Source organism: Quercus robur, chromosome 5 (assembly GCF_932294415.1).
Source record: "Quercus robur chromosome 5, dhQueRobu3.1, whole genome shotgun sequence".
In the NCBI taxonomy this organism is placed as follows: domain Eukaryota; kingdom Viridiplantae; phylum Streptophyta; class Magnoliopsida; order Fagales; family Fagaceae; genus Quercus; species Quercus robur.
The window spans coordinates 74,784,583-74,809,870 of NC_065538.1; the positions used below are offsets into that span (position 1 = coordinate 74,784,583).

Consider the following 25,288-nt stretch of genomic DNA (forward strand, 5'->3'; position numbering starts at 1 on the left):
TCAGCCAATAGGTTGGGAGTCATCCACCTTAAAAGTCACATGACTGGGTTTTATGATGATAGACTGTTCTTCAGACTACATGCATGACCAAATACTGAAACCCTGCTTGAGGGATTGATCTTCAGGCAGGTCTCTTAAAAGAACCAAATGCATGTGTGTCATGCCATATAGTACTTACTGGAACTGAATCCAATTCCCACATATATAGTAATTTGAGGTTGTCAGTCACTCAATCTAGTGAATCAATTCCACAAATAGCTACATTATTCATCCAATACTCACCTAATTAATCTGAAGCTAGTCTGCAAGAACCAATAGGGGACGGGAAAAGATAAAGGGGCAAGAAGCCATGAACTTGCATATGTTCCTCGAAACATTTTGGAAGAAATTACGCTTTACATTTTTATATTATATATCTCTGATTATACTTTGCATCCTAAACTTTTCAAATGCATGTTTTACACCATAAACTATGACATTTGTTAAACTTTGTACTCTAACGTCAGAATAAATGAAAAATTATAGTTTATTACCCTAAACTATACTTGTTATTACACTTTGCACCTTAAATTTTAAATTTCCATCCAAATTAACACCAAACTTGATGTTAGAGTGCAAAGTGTTACAAATATCATAGTTTATGGTGCAAAACGTGAATTCAAAAATTTAGGGTGCAAAGTGTAATTTAAGGTACAGTTTAAGGGGGTAAAGTATAATTTTCCCAACATTTTGCTTTTTGTCTCATATTTTATCAAATAAGTTACAAAACTAGTTTTTTCTTCTTCTTCTTCTTCTTCCTCTTTTTTTTTTTTTTTTTTTTTTTTTTTTTTTTTTTTTTATGAATAAAAATTAAACTTTTCTTTCTTTCTTTTTTTGTCTTGGTACGTTTAAAGAATAAGCAATAAAAAACGTGTCTTGGTATGTTTAACAAATAAGCTATCAGAAACTATAGAAAGTCAAACTTACTAAGCACCAAATTTTAGAACAGAAAATAAACCCTAAAAGTACCCCTACAACCCCACCAACCCAAAAAGAAAAAAAAAAAATATATATATATATATATATATATATATATATACACACACACACATATATATATATATACACACACACATATATATATGGGTTGAGTCCAAGTTATACCTGATGTAATTCTAAGCAATGTTACATTACTCAATATTTTTTAATTGGATGCAAATTTTGACAAATCTACTATTAGATTATATTATCTTCATATATTCACAATGCTTGCAAAATTTTAAGGTGATCAAAGATTAATAGTGATGTCATCAATCAATTTTTTAAATTCAAATTTTTGTAGTTTAAAATAATGCATAAAAGATGAGTTTATGGATCAAATGGTAAATAACATCCAATTGACATGAAAATTGGCATGATTGTTAAGAACATATAGAATATGTAATTTAACGGTAGAATTTTCAAAATATAAATTCTATAACAAGTTATTGGATGGTGTAATATTGCTTAGAGTTATACCAGGTGTAACTTGAACACAACTCTATATATATACCATATCATATGATAATGCAAATATATGATTAAGCAGTTTTGAAAAGTGTTACCAAGATATCACCACTGTACACCTTTGATGCGATGGTCACTCCACAAGTATAAGTGTTTGTGGAGTGTGGGGGATAAAGACCGAAGTTCAAGTCTTCAAGAGAGAGCTTCACACACATATACATTTAGATTATGTTAAAGTAGAAATTTTATCTTGTATTAAAAAAAAAAAAAAAAAAGTGTTACCAGGATATCAAATTATGGTAGCAATATGGGGAACAACAACTTCCTGAGAACTTCCTCTTCTTTTAGGTGTTGCATAGAATATCACATTAGTCATTTCTATTTGGGGTTCTACTACCCCACTTTTAATGATAAAATAAAAATAATCCTTTGTTCTTTTATGAGAGAGAAATAGTATGGGCTTTGTTTCATGCGGTTAGGTATTGTCCTTTCTTAACCGACATTTAGTAGTCGTTTGGATACAGCTGATATTTATTAGCATCTGTGTTTCGGCGCTTTTTTTATTAGTTTTTTTGAGAAGAGCGTTTCAAGTGAGATTATGTTTTTCTAGTGGGTCCCGTGCACTATTCACAGACCCACAGGTACTTTATTCCAAAAAAAAAAAAAACTAGATTCCACAATACTATTCACACATTTAAAAATTATTTTTGCCACAATATTTTCAGCAAAATAAGCGGAGTCTAAACAGACCCTTATTTTGTTTCCAATGGAAGCTCCTTCCTATTCATAAAAAAGGAAACTGGAAGCTCTCCTATTCTTTCCTGTTTTGGAGTTCTTCATCCCAAAAAGGATTGCTTGCCGACCATTAAAGTTAAACGTATAGATAATGTCGCCTCCCCATAGTTTTTATTTGCCTCATGTGAGACTGCCACCACTCTAGAAATAAAATTTCTCTATTCTTTATCATTCGTGAGATTTATTTTTTATTTTTTATTTTTTATTTTTTGTATATTCAATATTTGGATTTTATGAAAATACTTCTATACTACTTATGTAATTTTCACATTTTTTTTTTTCCTATTTGTGAGTGAGAATTTTCACTCGTATCTCATTGTTGTGGACATAGACCTAAAGTTGAACTTTGTAAATCTTTGATTATCTTCTCTTGTGTGTGGTTGTGTCCATTTTACTTTCTACTCTCTAGCTATTTTCTTTATTTCTATTATTTGTTTGTGAGATCTTCCTCAAAATCTATAATAATTTTAATAATCAATGTTGTATGGGATGCTTCCGAAAGCCATATCTCTTGCAACAAACTAGTATTAAAGCCAAATTCGATACCTATGGATTTGGAATTGTTCTATTTGAAGAATTTATTGATTCGTTCATGGATTCGAGTATTAGAGAGAAAAATATAAGTTGAATCCTCATCAAAACTTTTGGTAGCTAGTAATGATCACACTCCTTAATGCCAAATTTGATGTAGAGGAATTGATAGAAAAAACACCTCAACATGTGATAATGAGATGTTATAGATATCATGATCCAACTAGAGTATATTGCTTTGGAAAGCAACAAACCTAAAAGATTTCAAATAAAGATTGGAAACAACTTCAACATGTACGTGATAATGAGATGTTATGGATATTATGATCCTACAAGAGTATATTGCTTTGGAAAGCAACAAACCTAAGTTCAAATAAAGATTGGAAGAAGATATTGGCTTGCATCACCATCATTTTGTGTTTGGTCAAAAATTATAAACAAGGTTTTCAGACCCGAATCATTCATTAAACCGTAAAAGGGAGAGATTCAAGGTTTTTAAGGTCAAACCGAGGTTGAACCGGAGTCGAACCGTGATGACATCATAATTAATTTAATAATTATTTAAATATAAATAAATATATTAAAAATTAGTATAAATAGAAAAATTAAATTAAATGACCCAATTAAATATAGAAATCTATCTTTCAAATGTAGTTTGTCATATCATAACTTTCACATGACAAATAAGAAATATCATATCCTAAGTATACATAGATATAATATTTCTTTATTTATTTATATATTGATTAGTTAAACTCGTGATAGTAATATTGTAATAATATAGGAATTAGAAGGACACTTAGTAATTTTAAATTAAAATAATTATTATATACTATCTGTTGACTCACTATTTTTTCTCTACTATTCAAACTTTTGTTTTTGAGTAAACAATAATACTTATTAGAAAATACATGAAAAAATGTAACAAATAAAATATTATACGTACTTTTAATTAATATTTACAATTTTTTTTAAACGAGAAAATCTAGTATTACAAAATATTTCACAATTTTTTTGTCACAATTATGACATAGCAAAGTTTGAATCGTCAAAACTCAGGTTCTTCAAATGGATTAATTATGACAATTGATGGATTAATTATGACACTGTGCTATGTCACAAGATGGATTAATTATGACAATTGTGCACTATGCAGTAATGTCCACAGTGTACCAGACTTGCAGCATCAAAAAAAAAAAAAAAAAAAAAAAAAAAAAAAAAAAACCAAACAAAACAAAACAGCATGCTCTCTTTGTTCATTGTACCATTACTAGAAAAAATACAAAGAAGTGGCTAGTGCCACATCACGAGCTCCAAGATCTAACGGTTGAAACATTTTGCCATCTTTAATTCAAAAATCAAAAGTCTTCTTCTTTCCCAATGCAAGTCACATGAAGGGGCTTTGGAAACATAAAAAAGAATTCAAAACAAGCACAAACAGAGAGAAGGTGAGAAACTCAGAAACCACAGCTATGGAGACGGAAAGAAGAAAGAGAAGAAGGAGAAAAAGAAGAAAGAAAAAGAAATAGGAGCAGAAGACGAAGATGAAGGCCGTGACTGGTGATCTATGCTGGGTTGCTAGCTTGTAGCTTCAACTTCGCATAGCCCCTACTTTGTCATCTTCTTCTTCTCAATTTGTTTTTTTTTTTCCGTCACAAATCTTTTGGTTCCAAATCTGAAAAAGAATCCAAAGTGCATGCCGGCCCAATCTTTAATTTCAGTCGGTATTTGCTAAAAAAAAAGGAATCGTGAGAACTGATAGAACCATTCATGGTTCTCAAAACCGTGAGGTCCGATCGTGGTTCGCACGGGTCCCTGCTTTTTTCCCATAGAGAGGTTCTTGAGGCTAAAAGAACCGTAAAAATGAGCAGTTCGAGGTTTTTCCAGTTGAACCGTATGGTCTGGTCTGGGTTTCAAAACCTTGACTATAAAAAAGGAAATTTTTATGAGGGAGAAGAGGGTTAAGGAGTTAAGGAAAAAATTTAAGGAGGAGTACATGACTAAGAGTGTGGAGAACTTACTTTATTCGTAGGAGAAAAATCTATTGTTTCTAGTATCGAAGGTATTTCTACATTTGCGCATATAAATGATTATAAAAAAATGCTAGGTTTTTTGAAAATTTTTGAAGTTTAGATTAGTGAGGATGAAACTTTTTTTTAATTAAACTCACCACCTAATACTTATCATCATTTGATTACTACACTCTTGTATAGAAATGATGAGATTTAAAATTTATGTACAATACTTAAACAATAACGAGTACCATAAGGAGACTACGCACACACAGGTCCAATAATTAAAAGTTTAGTAGGAGAGGTAGATCCCGATTTAAATAAAAACACCAAATTAAATTTTTGACCTTAAAGTCTAGCATTATTTTCATTTTGTTCCCTGAAGTTTGAGATTTTTTATTTTGGTCAACCAAACTTTTATTTTTTGTTTTTTTGTTTTTTTTTAAATAGTTATTTCTTCATGATTGATATAGCTATTAAGTTTCAACAAAATAACATCATTTAGTGTTATATATAAATTATAATGTTGTGACCTTGGTTATTTGTTTTCTTGTGAGAGTATTGCAAACTATAGAGAATTAAATTTCTCTTGAACAAAATGTTTTGGGTATATTTGGGGTTTGTGTTTTAAGAAAGTGACAATATGTGTTACTTTTAACCTGTTTTATTTTTATGTGAAATATTTTTCAGAAAAAATAATTTATATATGTAGCATAGAGAGTGACTCTATGCTCCTCCCCACTGTCCAAGATCTATTAGATTGAAAACACCAGTGCCTGAATCTATGTTTTTTCAATTTTTTTTATTTTAAATTTCAAAAATTTAATCTCCTAGATCTTGAACTTCTATTGTATCTTGCTTGTAATATGTAGGGATATTGGGCCCAGAAGTTCATTATCTGTTTATATATTGGGCCTGTGGCCTAATCCGAGGACGAGGGTTTGTCCAAGAATGAGATATCTTTATCAGAAGAGACTGCGACAGTAAGTAAAGAGATTAGTCTTGGTCATAACAGCTCAAGGGGTGGGCTGAGGATGAGCACATCCTCGGCTAACCAATGTCGAGGTCCAAAGGGGTTGTCTGTCGTCCTGAATAACGTTCCTGGAAGTTCCGTTGGTGTGGATATGTATTGCAGTGACATTAGACATGGAGAAGTCCTATAAATATCTTAGGAGAAAGCTGTTCCCTCCGCATTAAATGCATTGTAGCTAACTCTTTGACTGCATTAATGTGGAGGTAATGTCTGAACAGTGGATTTCAGCCTTACAACTACTACATGAGAACTTATGGGGAGTGCTGATGGGACAAGTATTAACACCAACCGTCTGGCATACACATAGAAGGTGGAGATGAAAAGGAGAGACAGTATAAAGGAAGAAAGAGGGAATGAGACTTGGGGATCGAAAAAGAATAAGAAAATTACTATAGTATTAAGAATTGACTTTGTAATCAAATCTGAAAGAAATATATAAGAATATATCTCCTCAGACTTTGCCGAGGACGATTTTCTTCATTATAAACCTGTCCATTTACATCTTCTTGTCATCTAAACCTACTTTTGTGTTTCTCTGATTCATTAGAGCCCAGTTTTCCAACCCATTCTCTACAAATTCATTGTTTTGGGCTTTTTGGGCCTCAGTCCATCTATATGTTGGGCTAAGGATTCAAATCTAGTCCTTACAATTGGCGCCATCTGTGGGAACTACTGGTGTGATAGTGAGTTTAACGTTCAACTATGGTAGGTTCAGGTTCAAACTAAGCAGAATCCATGGGGTCTCAATGTCAAGATCACTTCTATGAACTTGAGCAAAGGAGAGACCAAGAGGGGAGTGTACGTACTACCCATACTAGTAAGAGTCATTCTCGGGGTGGTAGCCATCTCTCCCAGGAGAAAGATACCAAAACCATGTAGAAGGAAATTGATCACCTAAAGAGAAGCTTGCGCCATGAACGACGAAAGCGAGCTCCATCCAATTCTAACTTATCTTCCGATGGTGAAGAGGATGACAGCTATAGGCACAGATTAAGGACTCTAGCGAGTCTTTCTCATATGATGAGGACTATCATTATGAGCGCAGAAACCGAAATTCATCCTCGGTAGACCTGGGAAACGACTCTATGAGTAAAGCATTCAACCAAATTTCCAGGTTACCTTTCACGCACAAGATTGAGGGAGGGAGACTTCCTCGGCAGTTCACTCAGCCCACATTCAATGTACAATGGTAGAACGGACCCTGTGGAGCATGTCAGCTACTTCAATCCAAGGATGGCTGTACACTCCAAGTACGAGGCCTTGATGTGCAAGGTATTCCCATCCAGTTTGCGGCCTGTGGGGATGAGGTGATTTGATTGTCTAAGGGCAGGTTCCACTGATTCCTTCAAGGAACTCACTCAGGTGTTTGGATCCCGCTTTATTACATACAGCAGGGTTCCTCGGCCTTTAACTTCCTTGTTGTCTCTGTCCATGAGAGAAGGAGAAACCCTGAAAACATATTCGGACAAATATTGGGAGATGTTCAACGAGATAGATGGTGATTTTGACGATGTAGCCATCAGCACCTTCAAACTCGGCCTACCTGCCGAGCATGGCTTAAGGAAGTCTTTGACTGGGAAACCTATTACCAGTGTACACAAACTCATGGATCGGATTGACAAGTATAAGAGGGTTGAAGAAGACCAACAGCAAGGTAAGGGAAAGGGCAAGGTTATCCCTTAAAAGAGGAGGGATTTTAGGTCAGACCATTACAACAATAACAGACCCTGGAGGGATTTCGCTGGGCAGTTTGAGCCTATAGCTCCTCAAGCAGTTAACACTGTGTTCAGAGAACTGGTGCATCAGGTTTTGGAGAAGATAAAAAAACGAGCCATACTTTAAATGGCCGAACATAATGAGTGGAAACCCTTTGAGATGCAACCAAAGCCTTCACTGCCAATACCACCAAGAGCCTATACCACCGAGGACTGCAGAATACTATGAAACCATCTGGAACAACTGGTTAAGAATGGGAAGTTGCAACAATTTCTGTACCAGCCCAATGGACAAGGGGATCAATCAAAGTCAGGGGCTCGAGGGAATACTCCTTCAAGGCCCCCGCTAGGTACCATCAATGTCATTTTTGCTATGCCTGGGAGAACTGTTTCTCACCCTTCCAAGGTAATGTCTGTAGTTAGGTTACTGGCCAAGGACTCTTAATCCAAGCTGAAGAGAGCTAGGATGGAGGTCCGACTGTCGCTGAGTTTCTCGGATGAAGACAAGATTGGAACCATCCAATCACATGATGATGCCTTGGTGGTCTCCCTCAGAATAGGGGGGTATGATGTGAAGAGAGTAATGGTAAACCAGGGCAGTTGTGTAGAGATCATGTACCCTGACTTGTACAAGGGGCTGAACTTAAAGCCTGAAGATCTAACAATCTATGATTCACCTTTGGTAAGTTTTGAAGGAAAAGTTGTTATCCTAAAAGGCCAGATTAGGATGCCCGTTCAGGCAAGCTCAGAGGTGGTTGAAGTAAACTTCATTGTAGTGGACATATACTCGCCCTATATGGCCATTGTGACTAGACCATGGCTCCATACCCTTGGAGTTGTTTCTTCAACTCTGCATCAGAAGGTGAAGTATCCGTCAGGGGATCGGATTGAAGAGCTAGTAGGAGATCAATCCATGGCTAGGCAGTACCTTGTGTCTGCAATTTTATATCAGCTAGCAGCTGTGTCATCGGCCTCTGTTGAGGGAGGCTTATAGCAGTCAAAGTCTCTAGTATTACCTGTGAAGGGTCCAACTGAAGAGGCCAAATGTGAAGATTTAGAGAAATTTGCTGTAAGTGGAGATCCGGAGAAGTTTTTTCAAGTTGGAGCTTAGCTACCATCTCAAGAGAAAGAGGAGTTGGTGGAATTCCTCAAGAGGAATGTTGACGTATTTGCTTGGAATGCTTTCAAAGCTCTAAGGGTGGATTCGAGCTTCATCTGTCATCATTTGAACGTTAACCCATTCGTCATCCCTAAAAAGCAACCACCTCGACGCTCCTCTAAGGATCATTCTGACGCCGTCAAAGACGAGGTGATGAAGTTTAAGTAGGTTGGGGCAATTAAAAAAGTGTTTTACCCTAAATGTTTGGCCAAGATTGTGGTGGTGAAGAAGAAAAACGGAAAATGACGGGTATGTGTGGACTTCACAGATTTGAACAGAGCATGTCCGAAAGGCCATTTCCCCATGCCTCGGATCAACTAGCTAGTGGATGCCACTGTAGGTCATTCTGAGATGAGCGTTTTGGATGCCTTTTAAGGATACCATCAAATACCTTTAGCTGTGGATGATCAAGAGAGGACAGTTTTTGTCACACCTATTGGGAATTACCATTACAAAGTGATGCCCTTTGGTTTGAAAAATGCAAGTGCTAGCTACCAGAGGATGATGACCAGGATGTTTGAGCCACAGTTAGGGAAAAACATTGAAATTTATATCGATGATATGGTGGTAAAGAACAAGGCAAAGTCCGAGCATGTTAATGACCTCGGGAATATTTTTAATATCTTGAAAAGACATAAGCTACGACTTAATGCTTCCAAATGTTCTTTTGGTGTCGGATTAAGGAAGTTCCTAGGCTACATGGTCACACACCGCGGAGTTGAAGTCAATCCCGACCAGATTAAGGCAATCAACGATCTACAACCACCTCGGAATCCCAAAGAGATCCAAAAGCTTATAGGGATGACCGCTGCCCTAAACCGATTCATTTCTTGATCAGCAGACAGGTGTAGGCCTTTCTTTCAGTTGTTGAACAAGTGGAAGGGGTTTGAATGGACCGAGGAGTGTGTCCTGGCTTTCCAACAGTTGAAAGAGTATCTGTCTCGACCACCTATCATATCCAGACCCAAGGTGGATGAGGTTTTGTTTGCGTACATCGCAATGGCCTCCCGCAGTGTGAGTTTGGTGCTAATACGAGTTGATAATGGTGTACAGAGGCCAGTTTATTATATGAGCAAGTCACTACATGAGGCCGAGGTCCGTTACTTACCACTAGAGAGGGCCATTCTGGTAGTGGTACATGCTTTACTGCATCGGCCACATAGCCAACCTTTCCTCCTTAGAAATCCCTGATGGAGGCATCGGCTAGCAGAGGGGCCTCATCCAGTATCGGGGTAGGAAGCCAGGCTGAAGGCTCGACCTAAGGATCGCTCCTCCTCTTGGCACCCTTCTGCCCTACCTTGGCCTGCTTAGCCGTTCTCTAGGCCTCAACCTCTTAAGAGGGGTGGGTTTTACCAACATCCATCACCTCTTTGCCTTTAGGCTCCCTCTTTCTCTTCAGGTCAACAGGTCCAAGCTGGAAGGGCAAGGTAGGAGGGGGAGTGGAAGGCTTAGTCTGGGCTACCTTCCCAGGTGTGTCCTTCCCCGGTTGGGACTCTATCAGGTCCATCAGACTGGACTTTGGCTTACGTTGAATCCCCATCTCGTCAAGTATAAGTGAGAATGGTTGGTTGAGATCAAGAGTTGAAGTTTCAGGGGACAAAGCTTGGTTGAAGACTTCAAATTCTTCCTCGGAATCAGGTGCTTCAACTACTTCTTCTTCTTCTTCTATATTGATGGGGTAAGCAGAAGTGGCTACTCCGATCGTTTGTTTTGGTGGTGAGGCTAACTTTTGTATTGCTTCAAATATGGGCTTTGTGGTGAGTGTGCCTTTTGGGACAAGGCCGGGGAGAAGAAAGCCTGGAGCTGCTACACTGATCCGATGCAGCCAAGGATCTCTGGCTTTAATGACACACTTTGGCGCCAAGAAGCTCTTGGAGATAGGGGTGTAGTCTAGGATCAAATGAGCTGCCCTAAGTTGGCCATCTGTATGTAGGAATACCTCGGCCTTCAAAATCTTATCCAAACTCTGCTGGTTAACAAGACCGAAATTAGGCACAGCGGTGTTTTTATATGGGAAATCATGGAGAGAAACAGAAAAACATTGTTAGTAAAGAAAATATATAGAGCTGATCAAAAGAAAGCTCATATAATTGTTCAAACTTAGACCAAAGACCCCACCTGGTTGCCTCTCTCTCATTAGGCAAGGGAGGCCATCGTGCCATTTCTCGGACACAATCAAGAAGTCTTTGTTTAAACCCTTATTGGAATCAGGGAGGCATTAGATGAGCCTAACTTTAGGGTACCTAGACTTGAGGTAATATCTCTACCCCATTAAGTGATGGAGATTATAAATCCAATTGACATCGTGGTGTGTGAGGTTTAAGCCCATCCTCTCGTTGAGGGCATCTACACAACCTAAGATTCTGAACATGTTGGGGACACATTGGGTGGGAGCTAACCTATGGGCCCTAGGTAGTCTCTCGTGACTATACCCATAGGAATTCTCATCCCTTCTTCTATGAAGGAAATCATTGGGATTACTACTTCTCCCTCTTGCCTATCTTCGTGCCATTGCCCCTCTTTACAGTACCTAGTGCCCACCCTTGGAGGGATCCTATACTTAGTCCTAAAGTTTTCCATTCCCTCCTCGGAGTCTATCAAGCCCTTGAATCTACCCATTTCTAGGAAGGGTTGTGAGAACTAATGAAATTGAGAAGAAAGAGTGGAGCTAAGGATGAGAAAAGTATAGAGAAAAGAAAAATATACGGAAAAATAGAGTGTAGAGATTTGTGAAGACTTACAGAAATAAGGAGGGTGTCCTCAGACAGACTTTTAATATTTGTAGAGACACGAGTAAGTTAAGAGAGTTGGCAGGTTCAGTGTATGAGCGCTAGAGCTAAGTGAATGCTAAGATAAGATGGAAGATTGATTGGGGTGATATTTATATCAAAGAGAAAGCTACAGAGCGGGAAAGTTCCCGCCCAAGTCCTAGCAGAATTCTCAGTCGTTGGATTTGCATCGCACCGTAGAACGTGGGGGACATAAGGCCGTAAAAATTTAATGAAGAGTGCACCTCGAAAGCAGAAGCATCAGGAGCGTGTCTCAGGCAGTCAAAAAGGTGTTTGCACAGGCAAAGGTGATGTGTGATAAGCACGGACTAGCTAATGTGACATCGAAATCCTCCTTTCTTACCGAGGAGCCAGAAAGAAGAATCCCGAGGGGCTATTGTAGGGATATTGGGCCCAGAAATTCATTATCTGTTTATATATTGGTCCTGTGGCCCAATCCAAGGACAAGGGTTTGTCCAAGAATGAGATATCTTTGTTAGAAGAGACTGCGACAGTAAGTAGAGAGATTAGTCTTGGTCATAACAGTTCAAGGGGTGGGCTGAGGATGAGCACATCCTCGGCTAACCAATGCCGAGGTCTAAAGGGGTCGTCTGACATCCTAGGTAACGTTCCAAGAAGTTCCATTGGTGTGGATATGTATTGCAGTGACATCAGATAGGGAGAAATCCTAAAAATATCTTAGGAGAAAGCTACCGCTTCCGCATTAAATGCACTGCAGCTAACTCTCTGGCCGCATTAATGTAGAGGTGATACCTGAACAGTAGATTTCAATCTTATAGCTACTACATGAGGACTTATGGGGAGTGCTAATGGGACAAGTATCAACACCAACCATCTGGCATGCACGTGGAAGCTGGAGATGAAAATAAGAGATAGTATAAAGGAAGAATGAGGGAATGAGACTGGGGGATCGGAAAAGAAAAAGAAAATTCTTGTAGCATTAAGAACTGACTTTGTAATCAAATCTGAAAGAAATATATAAGAACAGATCTCCTTAGACTTTGCCGAGGACGATTTTCTTCATTATAAACCTATCAATTTACATCTTCTTGTCATCTAAACCTACTTTTGTGTTTGTCTAATTCATTAGAGCCCAGTTTTCCAACCCATTCTCTACAAATTCATTGTTTTGGGCTTTTTGGGCCTCAATCCATCTATCTGTTGGGCTAGGGATTCAAATTTGGCCCTTACATAATATTTTCAAATTGGTTTAGATTTTGCGAGATTATCCCATGTTAAATTTTATTGTTGATTTGTGCATTGCGAGATTTTATATATATATATATTATTTTTAGGATTTTTTTACCTATACAAACTAAATGCCTTAAAATGTTTTCCAAAGCATTTTTAGGAATGTAATAAAATACCCAAAAACAAATTGTTTTCTAAAATGTTTTCAGTTGAAAATATTTTATAGTTGAAAAATATTTTTCATTGAAACAAATGCACCCTTAATCTCCATATTTGTTAGTGCAATTTTCTCTTTATAGTTATCCTTGGACATAGGCTTTAAAGCCAAGCAGCATAAATCCATTGTGTTATTTTCATGTTTTTGATTGTGTCTATTTTTCTTTATATTTTCTTGGTACCTATTATTTTTATTTTATTTTTTTAGATCTTTCTTTAAGTACATAATAGTTTTCACGGTTAATCTTGTGTGAGAGTATTTTCAAAAGCCTTTTTGTGCAACGCCACCCTCTACAAGTACCTTAACTCCATATATTACTTGTTTTTCTTCAAATTAGGAATAGACTCCATTTTCCTAGCTGTGTGTCACAGGAAACCCATTTGCTTAATTTGAACTTTTAACTTCAATTAATTATGCCAAGATCCTCAAAATCCGATATGATATCAAAAACCAAATCAAAGACATATATATAATAATTTGGGCAATTCTATTACACATTGCATGTAAGTTGTAAATGATTACTTTAACATAAATCCGTTACTTTTTCTCTATTATTTTTAGTCAAGCACTTCAAAGTTATGACAAAAATTATAACACAAAAGTTACGATACTAAGATTTTTGACTTGGTCTCATCAACTGTAAATTGTAAATGATCACTTTAACATGAACTTGTTAATTGTTCTCTATTATTTACTGTTGACTACCTCAAAGTAATTATGGCAAAAATTATTACAAAAAAATTATGATATTTTAAGATTTTTGACTTGGTGTATGTATGAAAAAGCCGTAGCATATGTTTTAACATAAACCCGTCCCTTTTTCTCTATTATTTATAGTCGAGCACTTCAAAGTTATGACAAAAATTATAACACAGAAGTTACGATACTAAGATTTTTGACATGGTATCGTCAACTGTAAATTATAAATGATCACTTTAACATAGACACGTTAATTTTTCTCTATTATTTACTGTTGACCGACTCTTATTTACTGTTAACCGACTCAAATTACGGCAAAAATTATTACACAAAAGTTATGATATTTTAAGATTTTCGACATGGTGTGTATGAAAAAGCCGTAGCACATGCTTTTGGAGATGTTGACCTCTTAGAGATGTCTATTTGCAACTGCATGACCTGAAATATAAAGAAAGCAATCAGTTTGTAGTAATAATACAAATAGGCCAATAGCTACGTCGTGTGCAAGAGGGAGCCAAGACAATGACTCAAAAATTCTGAACTTAGAAAATTATGAATACAGAATGGGTCAGCCAATGGAATTAACCCCCCAAAAAAAACATAAAATGAAAAGGTCAGCTAACAGGCTGGGTCAAGCCAGTCAAAACCACTCAAATTCAACATTTTCCCGTATATGACCCAGTGTTATAGTTCTGTTTCCAACACTATAAATAAGACCCAATATGCCTCTCAATCTTCATTCAAAACCTTTTCTTTTTACAACACAAATACACAAGATCCAAAAATATTCTTTCTGCAACACAAATACACAATAACCAAAGAGAAAAAAAAACCTCTCAATCAAATGGCTTCAGCTTTCCTTTTACCTTCTGCATCTTCTTCTTCTTGTTGTTCAAGGAAAATCCATGCTGCTATTCAAGTCCCAAAACTTCCAAAACTCTCTTTCTCAGTTCCAAAAATACCAAAGAGAAATCTAGGTGAGGAACTGAATATAAGAGACGGGTTCATAAACACAACCCCAGTTGAAAAGTTCAATGTCATCGATGATAGATCACACAGCTCTAGTTCTAATGTTACCACTCAACTCTATGCCATCATAGAGGCCGTAGCTGATAGAGTAGAGATGCACGCCAACATTGGAGAGCAACGTGACAACTGGAACACCCTTCTTCTAAACTCCATCAACATGATAATTCTCACAGCTGCAACAATGGCTGGTGTTGCTGCAACTGGTGGCATTGGAATGCCTCTTTTGGCTTTGAAATTATCGTCTACTCTTTTGTATTCCGCAGCCACGGGAATGTTGCTTATAATTAACAAAATCCAACCTTCACAACTTGCCGAGGAGCAACGCAATGCTACAAGATTGTTCAAGCAGTTACAAAGCCAAATCCAAACCATGCTCGCCATTGGAACTCCAACTCAAGAAGATGTGAAGGAGGTGATGGAAAAGGTTTTGGCTCTTGACAAAGCTTACCCACTTCCCTTACTTGGTGCAATGCTTGAAAAATTCCCGGCAAAGTTTGAGCCAGCTGTTTGGTGGCCTAAAAATCAAGTACTACAAAAGAAAAACTTTTCACATGAAGGAAAACAATGTAACAATGGATGGAGTGAGGAACTTGAAATGGAAATGCGAGAGATCATTAAGGTGGTGGAGAGAAAAGACATAGAGGACTACGTAAGACTGGGCAACTTGGCGTTGAAAATCAACAAGACTTTAGCTATCTCAGGTCCATTACTCACGGGCATAGCAGCCTTTGGCTCAGCTTTCATTGGTAATGGATCATGGGCACCAATAGTAGCAGTGGCTGCTGGGGCTTTAGCTAGCACAGTTAATGCTTTTGAGCATGGTGGACAAGTTGGGATGGTGATTGAGATGTATAGAAACTGTGGTGGCTTTTTCCAGCTATTGCAAGAATCAATTGAAGCCACACTAGAGGAAAAAGATTTGGAGAAAAGAGAAAATGGGGAACTGTTTGAAATGAAGGTGGCTATGAAACTTGGAAGAAGCTTATCAAAACTCAGAGAACTTGCTAGAAAGTCAGCTTCTTCCCGTGTAGACGAATTTGCAAGCAAGCTTTTCTAGTTCTGGATTTTGTAATTAATCAAATTCTTTGATCTGATAATTGTTTATAACGTGGTTAATTCATTGTACAATCTTCTAACACAGAAAAAAAATGTTAATTCTCCAATTTTATATATATCAGCTACTTGTGCAAAAAGAGTTTGTAAAATAAAATGCATGTATTTCTTAGTTTCTCGATCACTTAATTGAATTCTTTGATTTGTCAACTGTTTATAACTTATTTAACTCTGTACAAAGTTCTAACATCGAAAAAAAATGCTAATTCTAAAATTTTATATTCGCTACTTGTGCAAAAAGATTTTGTAAAAGAATTTTTTTTGGTTTCTTGCATATAATAACTTGAATTTCCTATTACAAGGTGTTGAAAATCGAAGTTACACAAACAAATAACTTTACGACAGTACCACAAGAGAGTTCCAAAATACGTTGTTGAAGAAGTAATTCTATGTAGATTAGTTGAATATTTAGCAGACCATTCAGGACAGGTGGTCAAAAAATTGCACGGGCTTAGATTATTTGAAATGTCTTAGTTTATTGTTTTATTATGTTGAATAGTTGGATTTGGTCACGAAATTGGAGATGGCTCAACTGAAACTTCCGGTCACCACTGCCCCTTTCCATTTTTGCATCTCAGGACAAAGAGTGAATAAAACTAAAAATTCAATGAAAACTTATATAGGAAGGTAATTATTGAATACTCTCGGAGTACCATAAATGCTTACTCTCCTATTTCACATAATTGTGGATCCCACTAATTAAATTTATGATAGGACCCATAATTCATATGAGAGAGGGTGTACGCATTTATGATACTTCTGGAATATTCAATAATTTTCCATATATGAGTTGGATCAAAAACTTATATAATTAATGCCTTGGTCATTTTGCCTCATGAATTCATAACAACTGAGAGGGAATATATGGAGAGGCAAATAGTTTTATGACATTCAAAACTAGGGACGGACCCAGGTTAATTTTCAGATTTAAAAAAAAAAAAAAAAAGAGAGTTGGGCTCCCCTTACTTTGTAGCTTGGGCCCCTCCCAAATCATGTATTATTAACCCAGTCCATAAAATCCTTAAAAAAAAAAAATGCAAATCTAAAAAAATGTAAACCCAGTCGTCCAAATGGAAAAACGAGTAAAAAAAATTTTTGAAAGGCGAGACATAGAGAAAGGAGGCAAGAGAGACCTATAGAGTAGAGAGTTGGCGATACTGAGAGAAACTGAGAGGCGAAAGAGAACGAGAGTCTGAGACGGCGAGACCCATCTTGCCGTTGCCCACTCCGCCACCACGCAAGACTGAAGACCCATCTTGCTGCCCATGCCGCCACCCACACGAAACCCATCTCGCTGCCCTAATGCAGACCCAAACGCCACACCAATGCTACCACAGAAGACCTATCCTGCAGCTGGTTGATCAATCTACCCAGCCCAACTTTGTTGCTCTAGCCTTCACGGTTCACATCTCACACTCAATTAAGTATTTAATCTATCCTTCAAAACCGAATATAATGTTTGTGAATCTTAGAATCTGTACTTGTGGTGTTTGTATTTTTACTGATGAGTGATGATGGTGATTGTGAATTTGAATATATGCATCTATGCCTGTGGTGTTTTTTTTTTTTTTTTTTTGGCTTTTTGGCTTTGTGAGTCTGTGTTTCTATTAGGTAGTTGGGCAATAATAGGGACACGTGAATAAAAGAGGAACAATAATTCAATAGGATTAAAAACGGTAAAGTTAGAGAAAGTGTTTATTGGTAATGAATAATAAATTCATAGTATCGGTTGTGAGACTGGGTGAGTGACAGAAACAATAGTGTTTTGTGTCTTTTGTTTTTATTGGTAGATGATCATATCTTAATATATTAAAAAAAAACAATGATTTTTGTGTATTTGTCTTGGTTGAAAGTTTCTTAATACTATATGGATGTGTATTTGATTTTTTTTTTTTTTTTTTTTTTTTTGTTTCACTTATCTCTGGCTCCCCTAGCTTGAAATCCTGGGTCTGTCCCTGTTCAAAACACATATAAATTAAACAACAGAAGTTTTTGCCATGTAATCAAAGGTTAGTATTGTGATGTTAAAAAGCAATTGGTAATAGAGCATGCTTTTCTTGTTTGGTTTTTCTTTTTTTGGGAGATATAGTTATACTGAATTTTATATGTACAATTAAGATGTCAATTGTGTGAATCAATATACATGTGTATGTATAATTATTTAATTATATATACATATTTTGAATCAAAATAATTTGTCTCACTATAATAGTTTTATTTTATGTTCTATTAATCACAATATGCTACACATTCTTTTTCTTTTTCTTATAAAGCCAAAAAAATATTTATAAAAAAAAAAAAAAAAAATCAAATGCATGACATACTGCAGCATGTCAGTTATTAAAGCATAAAAGAAAACACAAAGAATGGTTTTTATTCCATATGTAGTGTGTGTTTTTGTTAATTATTAGATGCATGAATTTGAGCATCTTCCACTTTATATTTTACTAACTATAGCTTGCCATGCGTCCTTTTTGTTTTCTTATAAACTAATCAATTTTTTTTCTTATAAATTAATCAAATTTTACAATAAAAAAAAATTAGAAACATATATATATATATATATATATGTATATATGGTATAGTATTGTAGTTGGTTGGTTTGGCCGCATGTAAAATGAAACACTAATAAGAGCATTCCCCTCAGCTCTCTCATAAAAAATGCCATTTTGACACTCTAAAATCCCACTTTATTATTTTAGCACATCATTTTACAACATATCATTTATCAGATATTTTATACTTCAATTCTATATATTAAAATAATATATTTCAATATTAAAATAACATTAAAAAAACCAACAATATATAAAAATACAAAATAAAAAAACCAACCCCCCCACCACAACCCACAACCCAACCCCGCTGCCAGCAACCATCAACGCCCCACCCACATCTCACCCACCACTGTCTCACACCAGAAATAACACAGCAGACCACCAAAACCACCACCACAGAAAAACAAAAACAACAAAAAACACGATCCAACCGCATCCCACACACCCACCCATTGCCGCCGCTAACCCATCCACCGCCGACCCACCCACTGTCGCCGCTGACCCATCCACTGCCGACCCACCCATCAACAACCCACATCCCACCCCACCACCGTCTCACACTAGAACCACCACAGAAAAACAAAAACAACAACAAAAAACACAAAGATCGGCATCAGGTGGAGCGACGAGGCTGAACGGAGGAGAGGTCGCCACCCACTGCCGAACCCACCCATCAAAAAAAAAAAAAAAACCCACAGCTACAGAGATCGGCATCAGGTGGCGCGGCGAGGCTGAACGGAAGAGAGTTCGCCACCCACTGCCGAACCCACCCATCAAATCACTGCACAAAAAAAAAAAAAAAAAAAAAAAAAAAATCCCACAGCTACAGAGATCAGCATCGGTGGCACGGCGAGGCTAAACGAAAGAGGGAAGCCTCCCACTGCCGAACCCACCTATCAAATCACTGCAAAAAAAAAAACCATAGCAACAGAGATCGGCGAGGCTAAACAGAAGTGAGAAAAGCCACAACAATGAGAAGAAAAAAGAGTGAAAGAAGAGATGGGATGATTGGAATGTCTGAGGAAGAACGAGAGAGGAGAGAAGAAAAAAAAAAAAAAGCAATAGAGTGATGAGAGAGGAGAGAGAAAGATGAATAAACAAACAATAAACGAAAATAGCACTCGGATCCGTACGCTCTCAAAAATGAGAGCGTACTGTAGCATGTTCTATATTTATAGCACATTTAGCATACCTGATGAGGGTCAGTTTTTGTATTTGATGTGTCAAATGTGCCAAATATTTGGCATTTGACACATTTGAGAGACCTGATGAGAGTGCTCTTGGATGAAAATAGAAGTTTTATTTCATATTGTGCATAAATATATATATTTTGTGTGCTTTTTACTATAATTAGATATTTATGTATATAGTTATTTTTATTCGCTTATTTAGAGTGGGTCAAATTTGTTGATCTTGTGACCTTTATAATAAATTGTTTATTTCTTTCTTGATATACTTTTTGTGATTCCCATTATCTTTTTCAATTCCACCTAATACTCTGATGCTTAATATACTCTGAAATCTTCAACCACTATCTTGCTAAAGCCTAGCTCCATTGCTAAAGCCTCTCAGCCGTTGGCCGGTCATCAAATCCTCCTTGATACCTCAGTATATAATATATTCCCTAACTTTCAAAGATTTCTTTCAACTGGGTATATAGAGAAGCTCACCATGTTGTTCATACTCTAGCTAAGTGGTCCTTGATAGATTTATTTTTTATTTTTTATTTTTAGGCTCTTTTGACCTGGGGTTCAGCCCACCTAATTTTGCTAATCTCATCTTGGTGAAAGCTGCCTTGACTGTGTTGTTGTTTCTTTTTTTGGTAATAAAGTTCTTATTTCGGCAAAAAAAAAAATATATATATATATATATATATATATTATTATTATAAAAAAAATAAAAAATGACATTAAAAGTTTTGTCATACTCATAAACAAGGTAACTCAGTAACACATTTTTCATTCTCACTAGATCTCCTAAAAATGTCCCTCCTGATCATGATATACATTTAGGAGATCATGATCATGAGATTTCGCCTCTACTTAATTTAGTCAAGCTACAGTGGCGGTGCCACATAGAGGTCAGGGTAGTCCTAGGACCACCCTGACCTGAAAAAAAAAAATTATATGTAATAATTAAATATTTTTTATTTATCTACCCTTAAAAAAAAATATGAACACCCTCAAAATTTTTTTATGCCAATAAAATTAAAGAGAGATGATATGTTCACAACATTTTTACAATATTTTCATAACAAATCACAAGTGGTTAGTGGTTATTAGTTCAAATTTGAACCTAGCACTAAGATTACTTTTTTATGACAACAATAATAACCAGTAACAACCTACTACTTAGGATTTATTGTAAAAATGTTGTGAAAATGCCATGGACATATCATTTCTCAAAATTAAATTTTGGTGAATTATTTGTTACATTTCGGCCGATACTAGTTTTTAGAAGAAAAAAAGAAAAATCCCTAAACGAACAAACTCGTCAACACAACATGTCATTACCTGCGTCGAATGCCTAAAAAACAAATCCAGCCATCGCAAAGGTCGCCCCTACTTCTTCTTCTTATTGTACTATTTTTGGTTGTTGTTTTTTATTATTTAATTACATATTTATGTTTTAATATTATAAAATAGTAATTGTTATGTAATAACTAAATGATCTGAGTGTCAAAAAAGAAAAACTAAATGATTTGTTTTATTTGAGATTTACTTATTTGGATCAATAATTTTATGTTGTATAAGAAAATATAAATATAAATATATATTATTTTTAATTTTTTTTAGAAACTCCGAAATACCCTGAAATGGTACGTCGAAATAGATCAGTACCGAAATATTCCGTTCCACTAAACAAATCGAAACAGTGTCCAAATCAGTATTCATAACATTGCTTTCAAGCAAAAAGAAAAGGCTAAAAAAAAAAATTGAACTAAAATCTAAAAAAGAAAAAATTGTAATAGAGAATCTAAAGAAAAAAAAAATTGTAATAGAGCAAGCCCACCCAGGAACACCCTGAAAAATATTCCTGAAGTCGCCACTGTCAAGCTATGTTTTTTATTCTCACCAAAAAAAAAAAAAAAAAAAAAAAAAAAACCCTTCGAAATATAGTTTAATTTAACCCTTAGAACTTTCTTTCTTAGGTTAACAATGTTACTACAAAGCTCACTGACTAATCAGTTAAAACCGTTAAAATAAAAGGAACAATTTTGATCTCTTTAATTAATTAACTCACAAGTGATGAACTCACAAAAATATTTACTATTTTATTGCACAATTTAAAAAAAAAATTAAAAACGATGTTTAAATTAATAAAAATGAGGGATTATTCCAATTTTATTCCTAGATTTTGAATTATTTTTAATTTTATAAAATCCCTGGACTTTGAGAGTTAGTTTGGTCCTTGCACTTTTTAGAATAATTAACCTTTGAACATTAAGTTAATTTATGACATTATTCTAAAAAAATTAATTTATGACAAATCAAACCTTTTGTTATTATTTTCTATTAAAGTTTAACGGATTTAATTACATATATAATAAACATAGGGAAATCATGTGTTTATCACGTAATTAAATATTTTAGGTTTTAATGGAAAATATTAGCACATAAGCTTTCCCTTTTTTTTTCTTTAAAGATAGAATTAACACAAAAGCTTGATTTGTCACGAACATAAACATAATGTCCACGGCCTTAATTATTTAATGATAAAGTTTGACTCTAACCACTAATAGAAAAATGATATTTGTAATTATCAGGTGTAATATACTTGACTCACTTAACCCAATTAACAAAGTGCGTCATGTGAATTACACATGCAAGACACATATTTTCTTAATTTCTATTGGTGATTGAGCCAAACATTTTCCATTATTTAAATTGAAAATCGAAGATGCTTACATCAAATTTTAAAAATAATGAGTAAAAAACTACTAAAAATAAAGAGCATAAATTTTGGCTACAAAATTAGTTAGAGCATTAGACTTTAATGCATTATAAGAAATAACATGTGTCGTTGTTGCGCACAATGTGCATAACTCACTTAAAATGATTGTATACAATTACTTAAATGTAGTTTAGTAAGTTATGTGCAATGCATATGACAACGACACATATCATCATCCTATTACTCTAACCAAATTTTTAGACAAACTTTGTCCTAAAAATGAAAAAGAAATTTCCTTCCACGGCAATTTAAAAGAGATTCTTCTAATTTCTTCAATGTATTACGTGGGTATTCATATGCATTCAAATGTATTTTAATCACATAACTTATTAAATTAATTATTTAAACAAGTGACATGGAAGGATATATTTTAATCACATAATTTATAAAATTAATTATTTAATGGATCATGAGATTAAAAGTATATATGGATATATATTTCATTGTCATTTTTTTTTGGATAACTTAGTTAATATCACTTTTTAATGCTATTCATATTAAGTACACCTTTAGACATTATTTTAAGGGAAAATTATTAGGTACTCCTGGAGTACCATAAATGCGTACTCCTCCCTCTCACATAAATGGTGGGTCTTACCATGAATTTAATTAGTGGGACCCACCATTCATGTGAAAGGAGGGAGTACACAATAATTTTCCTATTTTAAGATATTTGTTTCATTACATTTTTCACATAATAGTGTCAGTTTTTATTTACAATAAGCGGGAGGAAAACAAAGATTTGAATAGAAGTTAGATTATGAGAGAAACCTAGCTCTAACATTGTCATTGAGCTCTCAAGTGAATAGAGTGATCAAACAATTGAACTACTTTTTGTTGATGCTCATTTTGGGAGGCCCATTAGAAAGAAGAAGCCCAGCAACATGGGTGAAAAAGAGTTAGTAAATAGATAGAAAAAACCATTAAACCCAAGTGACAGGAATAATGAATCATAAGCCCACAAGATAAACAAATGGGCCTTGAGGAAGCAAAAGGACTTAAAGGAGCCCCCAAAGAGAGAGGTAGCAAACCCATGGGCAGCATGTGATGTAGTAAAGTAAGAATAGGCCACAACAAGCCTGAAGTAATGTAAGCAAAGAAAGTAAGGGGTTGATGGTAAGCCTATGAGTCCTAAGGATGAAGGATAAAATAATTGGGCCAAGGAAGCCCAAATTAGTTAATAAAAGCCCATGGGTACGCAGAATTAGACAATGCCGAGAATGCCCAAGGAAAGTAAATAGGCCAAGGATGCCCAAAAAGAAATAAATGGGATGCAAGAGCCCGCAAGTAATGTAGTAAAAAACCTAATGATCATACTGAATCATTGAGAGAAGAACAAGTAGCAAACCTAAAGAAGCCTAGTAGGCTTAGGTCAAATGACATCACAGCAGGAATGGTGGAATAATGCAGCAGAAAATGCAAAGACTGTAGAAAAGAGCAAAAGAGTGGGCTGAAGAAGAAAAAACCCACAATCAAATAAAGCCTAGCCCTTAAGGGAAGCAAGCCATAAAAGAATGGGAAATCAAAAAACAGCTCACGCCATAAGAAGTCAAGGATAGGCAGCAGAATATGCAGATGAGCCTCCAGACCACAACAAACGCAAAAGCAACAGGTAGATTTTGGACATACACAGAAGTGAAGCACGAGCAAAGCCCAGACATCACCAGCTTGTACCTAGCCAATACAAGACGTTGTGAGGTCATGGTTCATAGGTAAGAGGGCATGGTCTGGCGGTGGGGAAAGAAGAAAGCCTATTCTAGGGTTTCTACTCAGGTTCTTTTGGGGGAAATGTCCTGCTGAAATGACATACTTTCCAAAAGAAGTATGAATGAGTTGGAACCATCAGGTGCATGCCATAAGGGATAGGAAGAAAGAGAGCACCCACACCATGGCAGATAAGAGTGTCATGGCAAACAAACAAACAAAATAGTCCTCTTTGTTTGATGACACAGCCAGCACAGGCAAGTGGTGATGGTTAGGAGATTAACAAACCAGTAGGTGGTCGGCAAGGATACCCAAACCAGACAAAGGTGATTAAAGGCTAAAATAGTAAAATCCGGTCACGGCAGGCATTATATAAAGGACCCTTGTCGTGCACGGGAGGGGAGGAGGATCACGAACAAAGGAATAGTAATCTCGAAGAGAGAATCGCAACAAATAAGCAAACACTAAGAAAGAAAACTAAAAAGAAAATAAATGAAGAATTAGAAAGAATGGCAAGCATGCACCAATAGGTTGATCATCTTTCTCCCTCTAAAGGTCCTGCTATCTGCCAAAGGCAAAGGATTCTTTTGGGCATAAGCCATTTAGGTTTGTTTCCCTCAAAGTAACTAATTTCCACGGCAGGATTTTCCCTGAGAGATTATTCGCATTGAGGAAAAACAGTTTTCTCTCTTTGGTCTTGGCCCTGTGACATAACTTGGCACATCAAATTGATCTTTTTTTCTTTCTTTTGCTAACTTGTGTCTTACCCATTTATTCTCACTATTTTCTTTACAAGGTGTTTCTTATAATCATGATTATCATCTTAATTGGGGATTATTTATTTACTTTGCCTAAAGGCAAAAGTACTTTTTTTTATTATTGTTATCATGTCTGCTTATCATAACTCATCCGAAGTAGCTCTGCCTGCCATGGGTATGTTCTTTGCAAACGAGGCATAGTTTGTGCACAAACCGAACCAAAGCGAGTTGCATTTAGACCGGTCTCAACTCCCTAATCCAAAATACTTGGGTCTAGTATGGCAAGAAACAACCCAGTCTAACATTACAAAAAGGCCAACCACACTTTTTTATTATATAAGTACTTTAAAGACCCAAAAAAAAAAAAAAAAAACCTTAAAAGGGACCACATCTCTTTTATATTCTCTCAATTTTCTCACCCAATATAGAGAGAGAAAAGTCCACTTTTGTTTTTTACCAACTTTTTCAAGTACTATTTCCAATTCTATTTATTCATTCTTTATTTTATTTAAATATTATTTCTTTTTCTTTTTTAATAATATTTTT

At 35.7% G+C, this 25,288-nt stretch overlaps 2 protein-coding genes across 2 annotated transcripts in view; one reads left to right on the plus strand and one right to left on the minus strand.

The window, feature by feature from the left end:
* LOC126727067 (peroxisomal membrane protein PMP22) overlaps positions 1-25,288 on the minus strand; it is a 61,503-nt gene that overhangs the window by 34,338 nt on the left and 1,877 nt on the right. The gene's annotated exons all lie outside the window — the stretch shown is intronic.
* Positions 14,300-15,827, plus strand: LOC126724715 (probable F-box protein At4g22030). Its single transcript, XM_050429091.1, has one exon. The coding sequence runs from the start codon at positions 14,300-14,302 to the stop codon at positions 15,710-15,712; it is 1,413 nt and encodes a 470-aa protein (XP_050285048.1). The 3' UTR covers positions 15,713-15,827.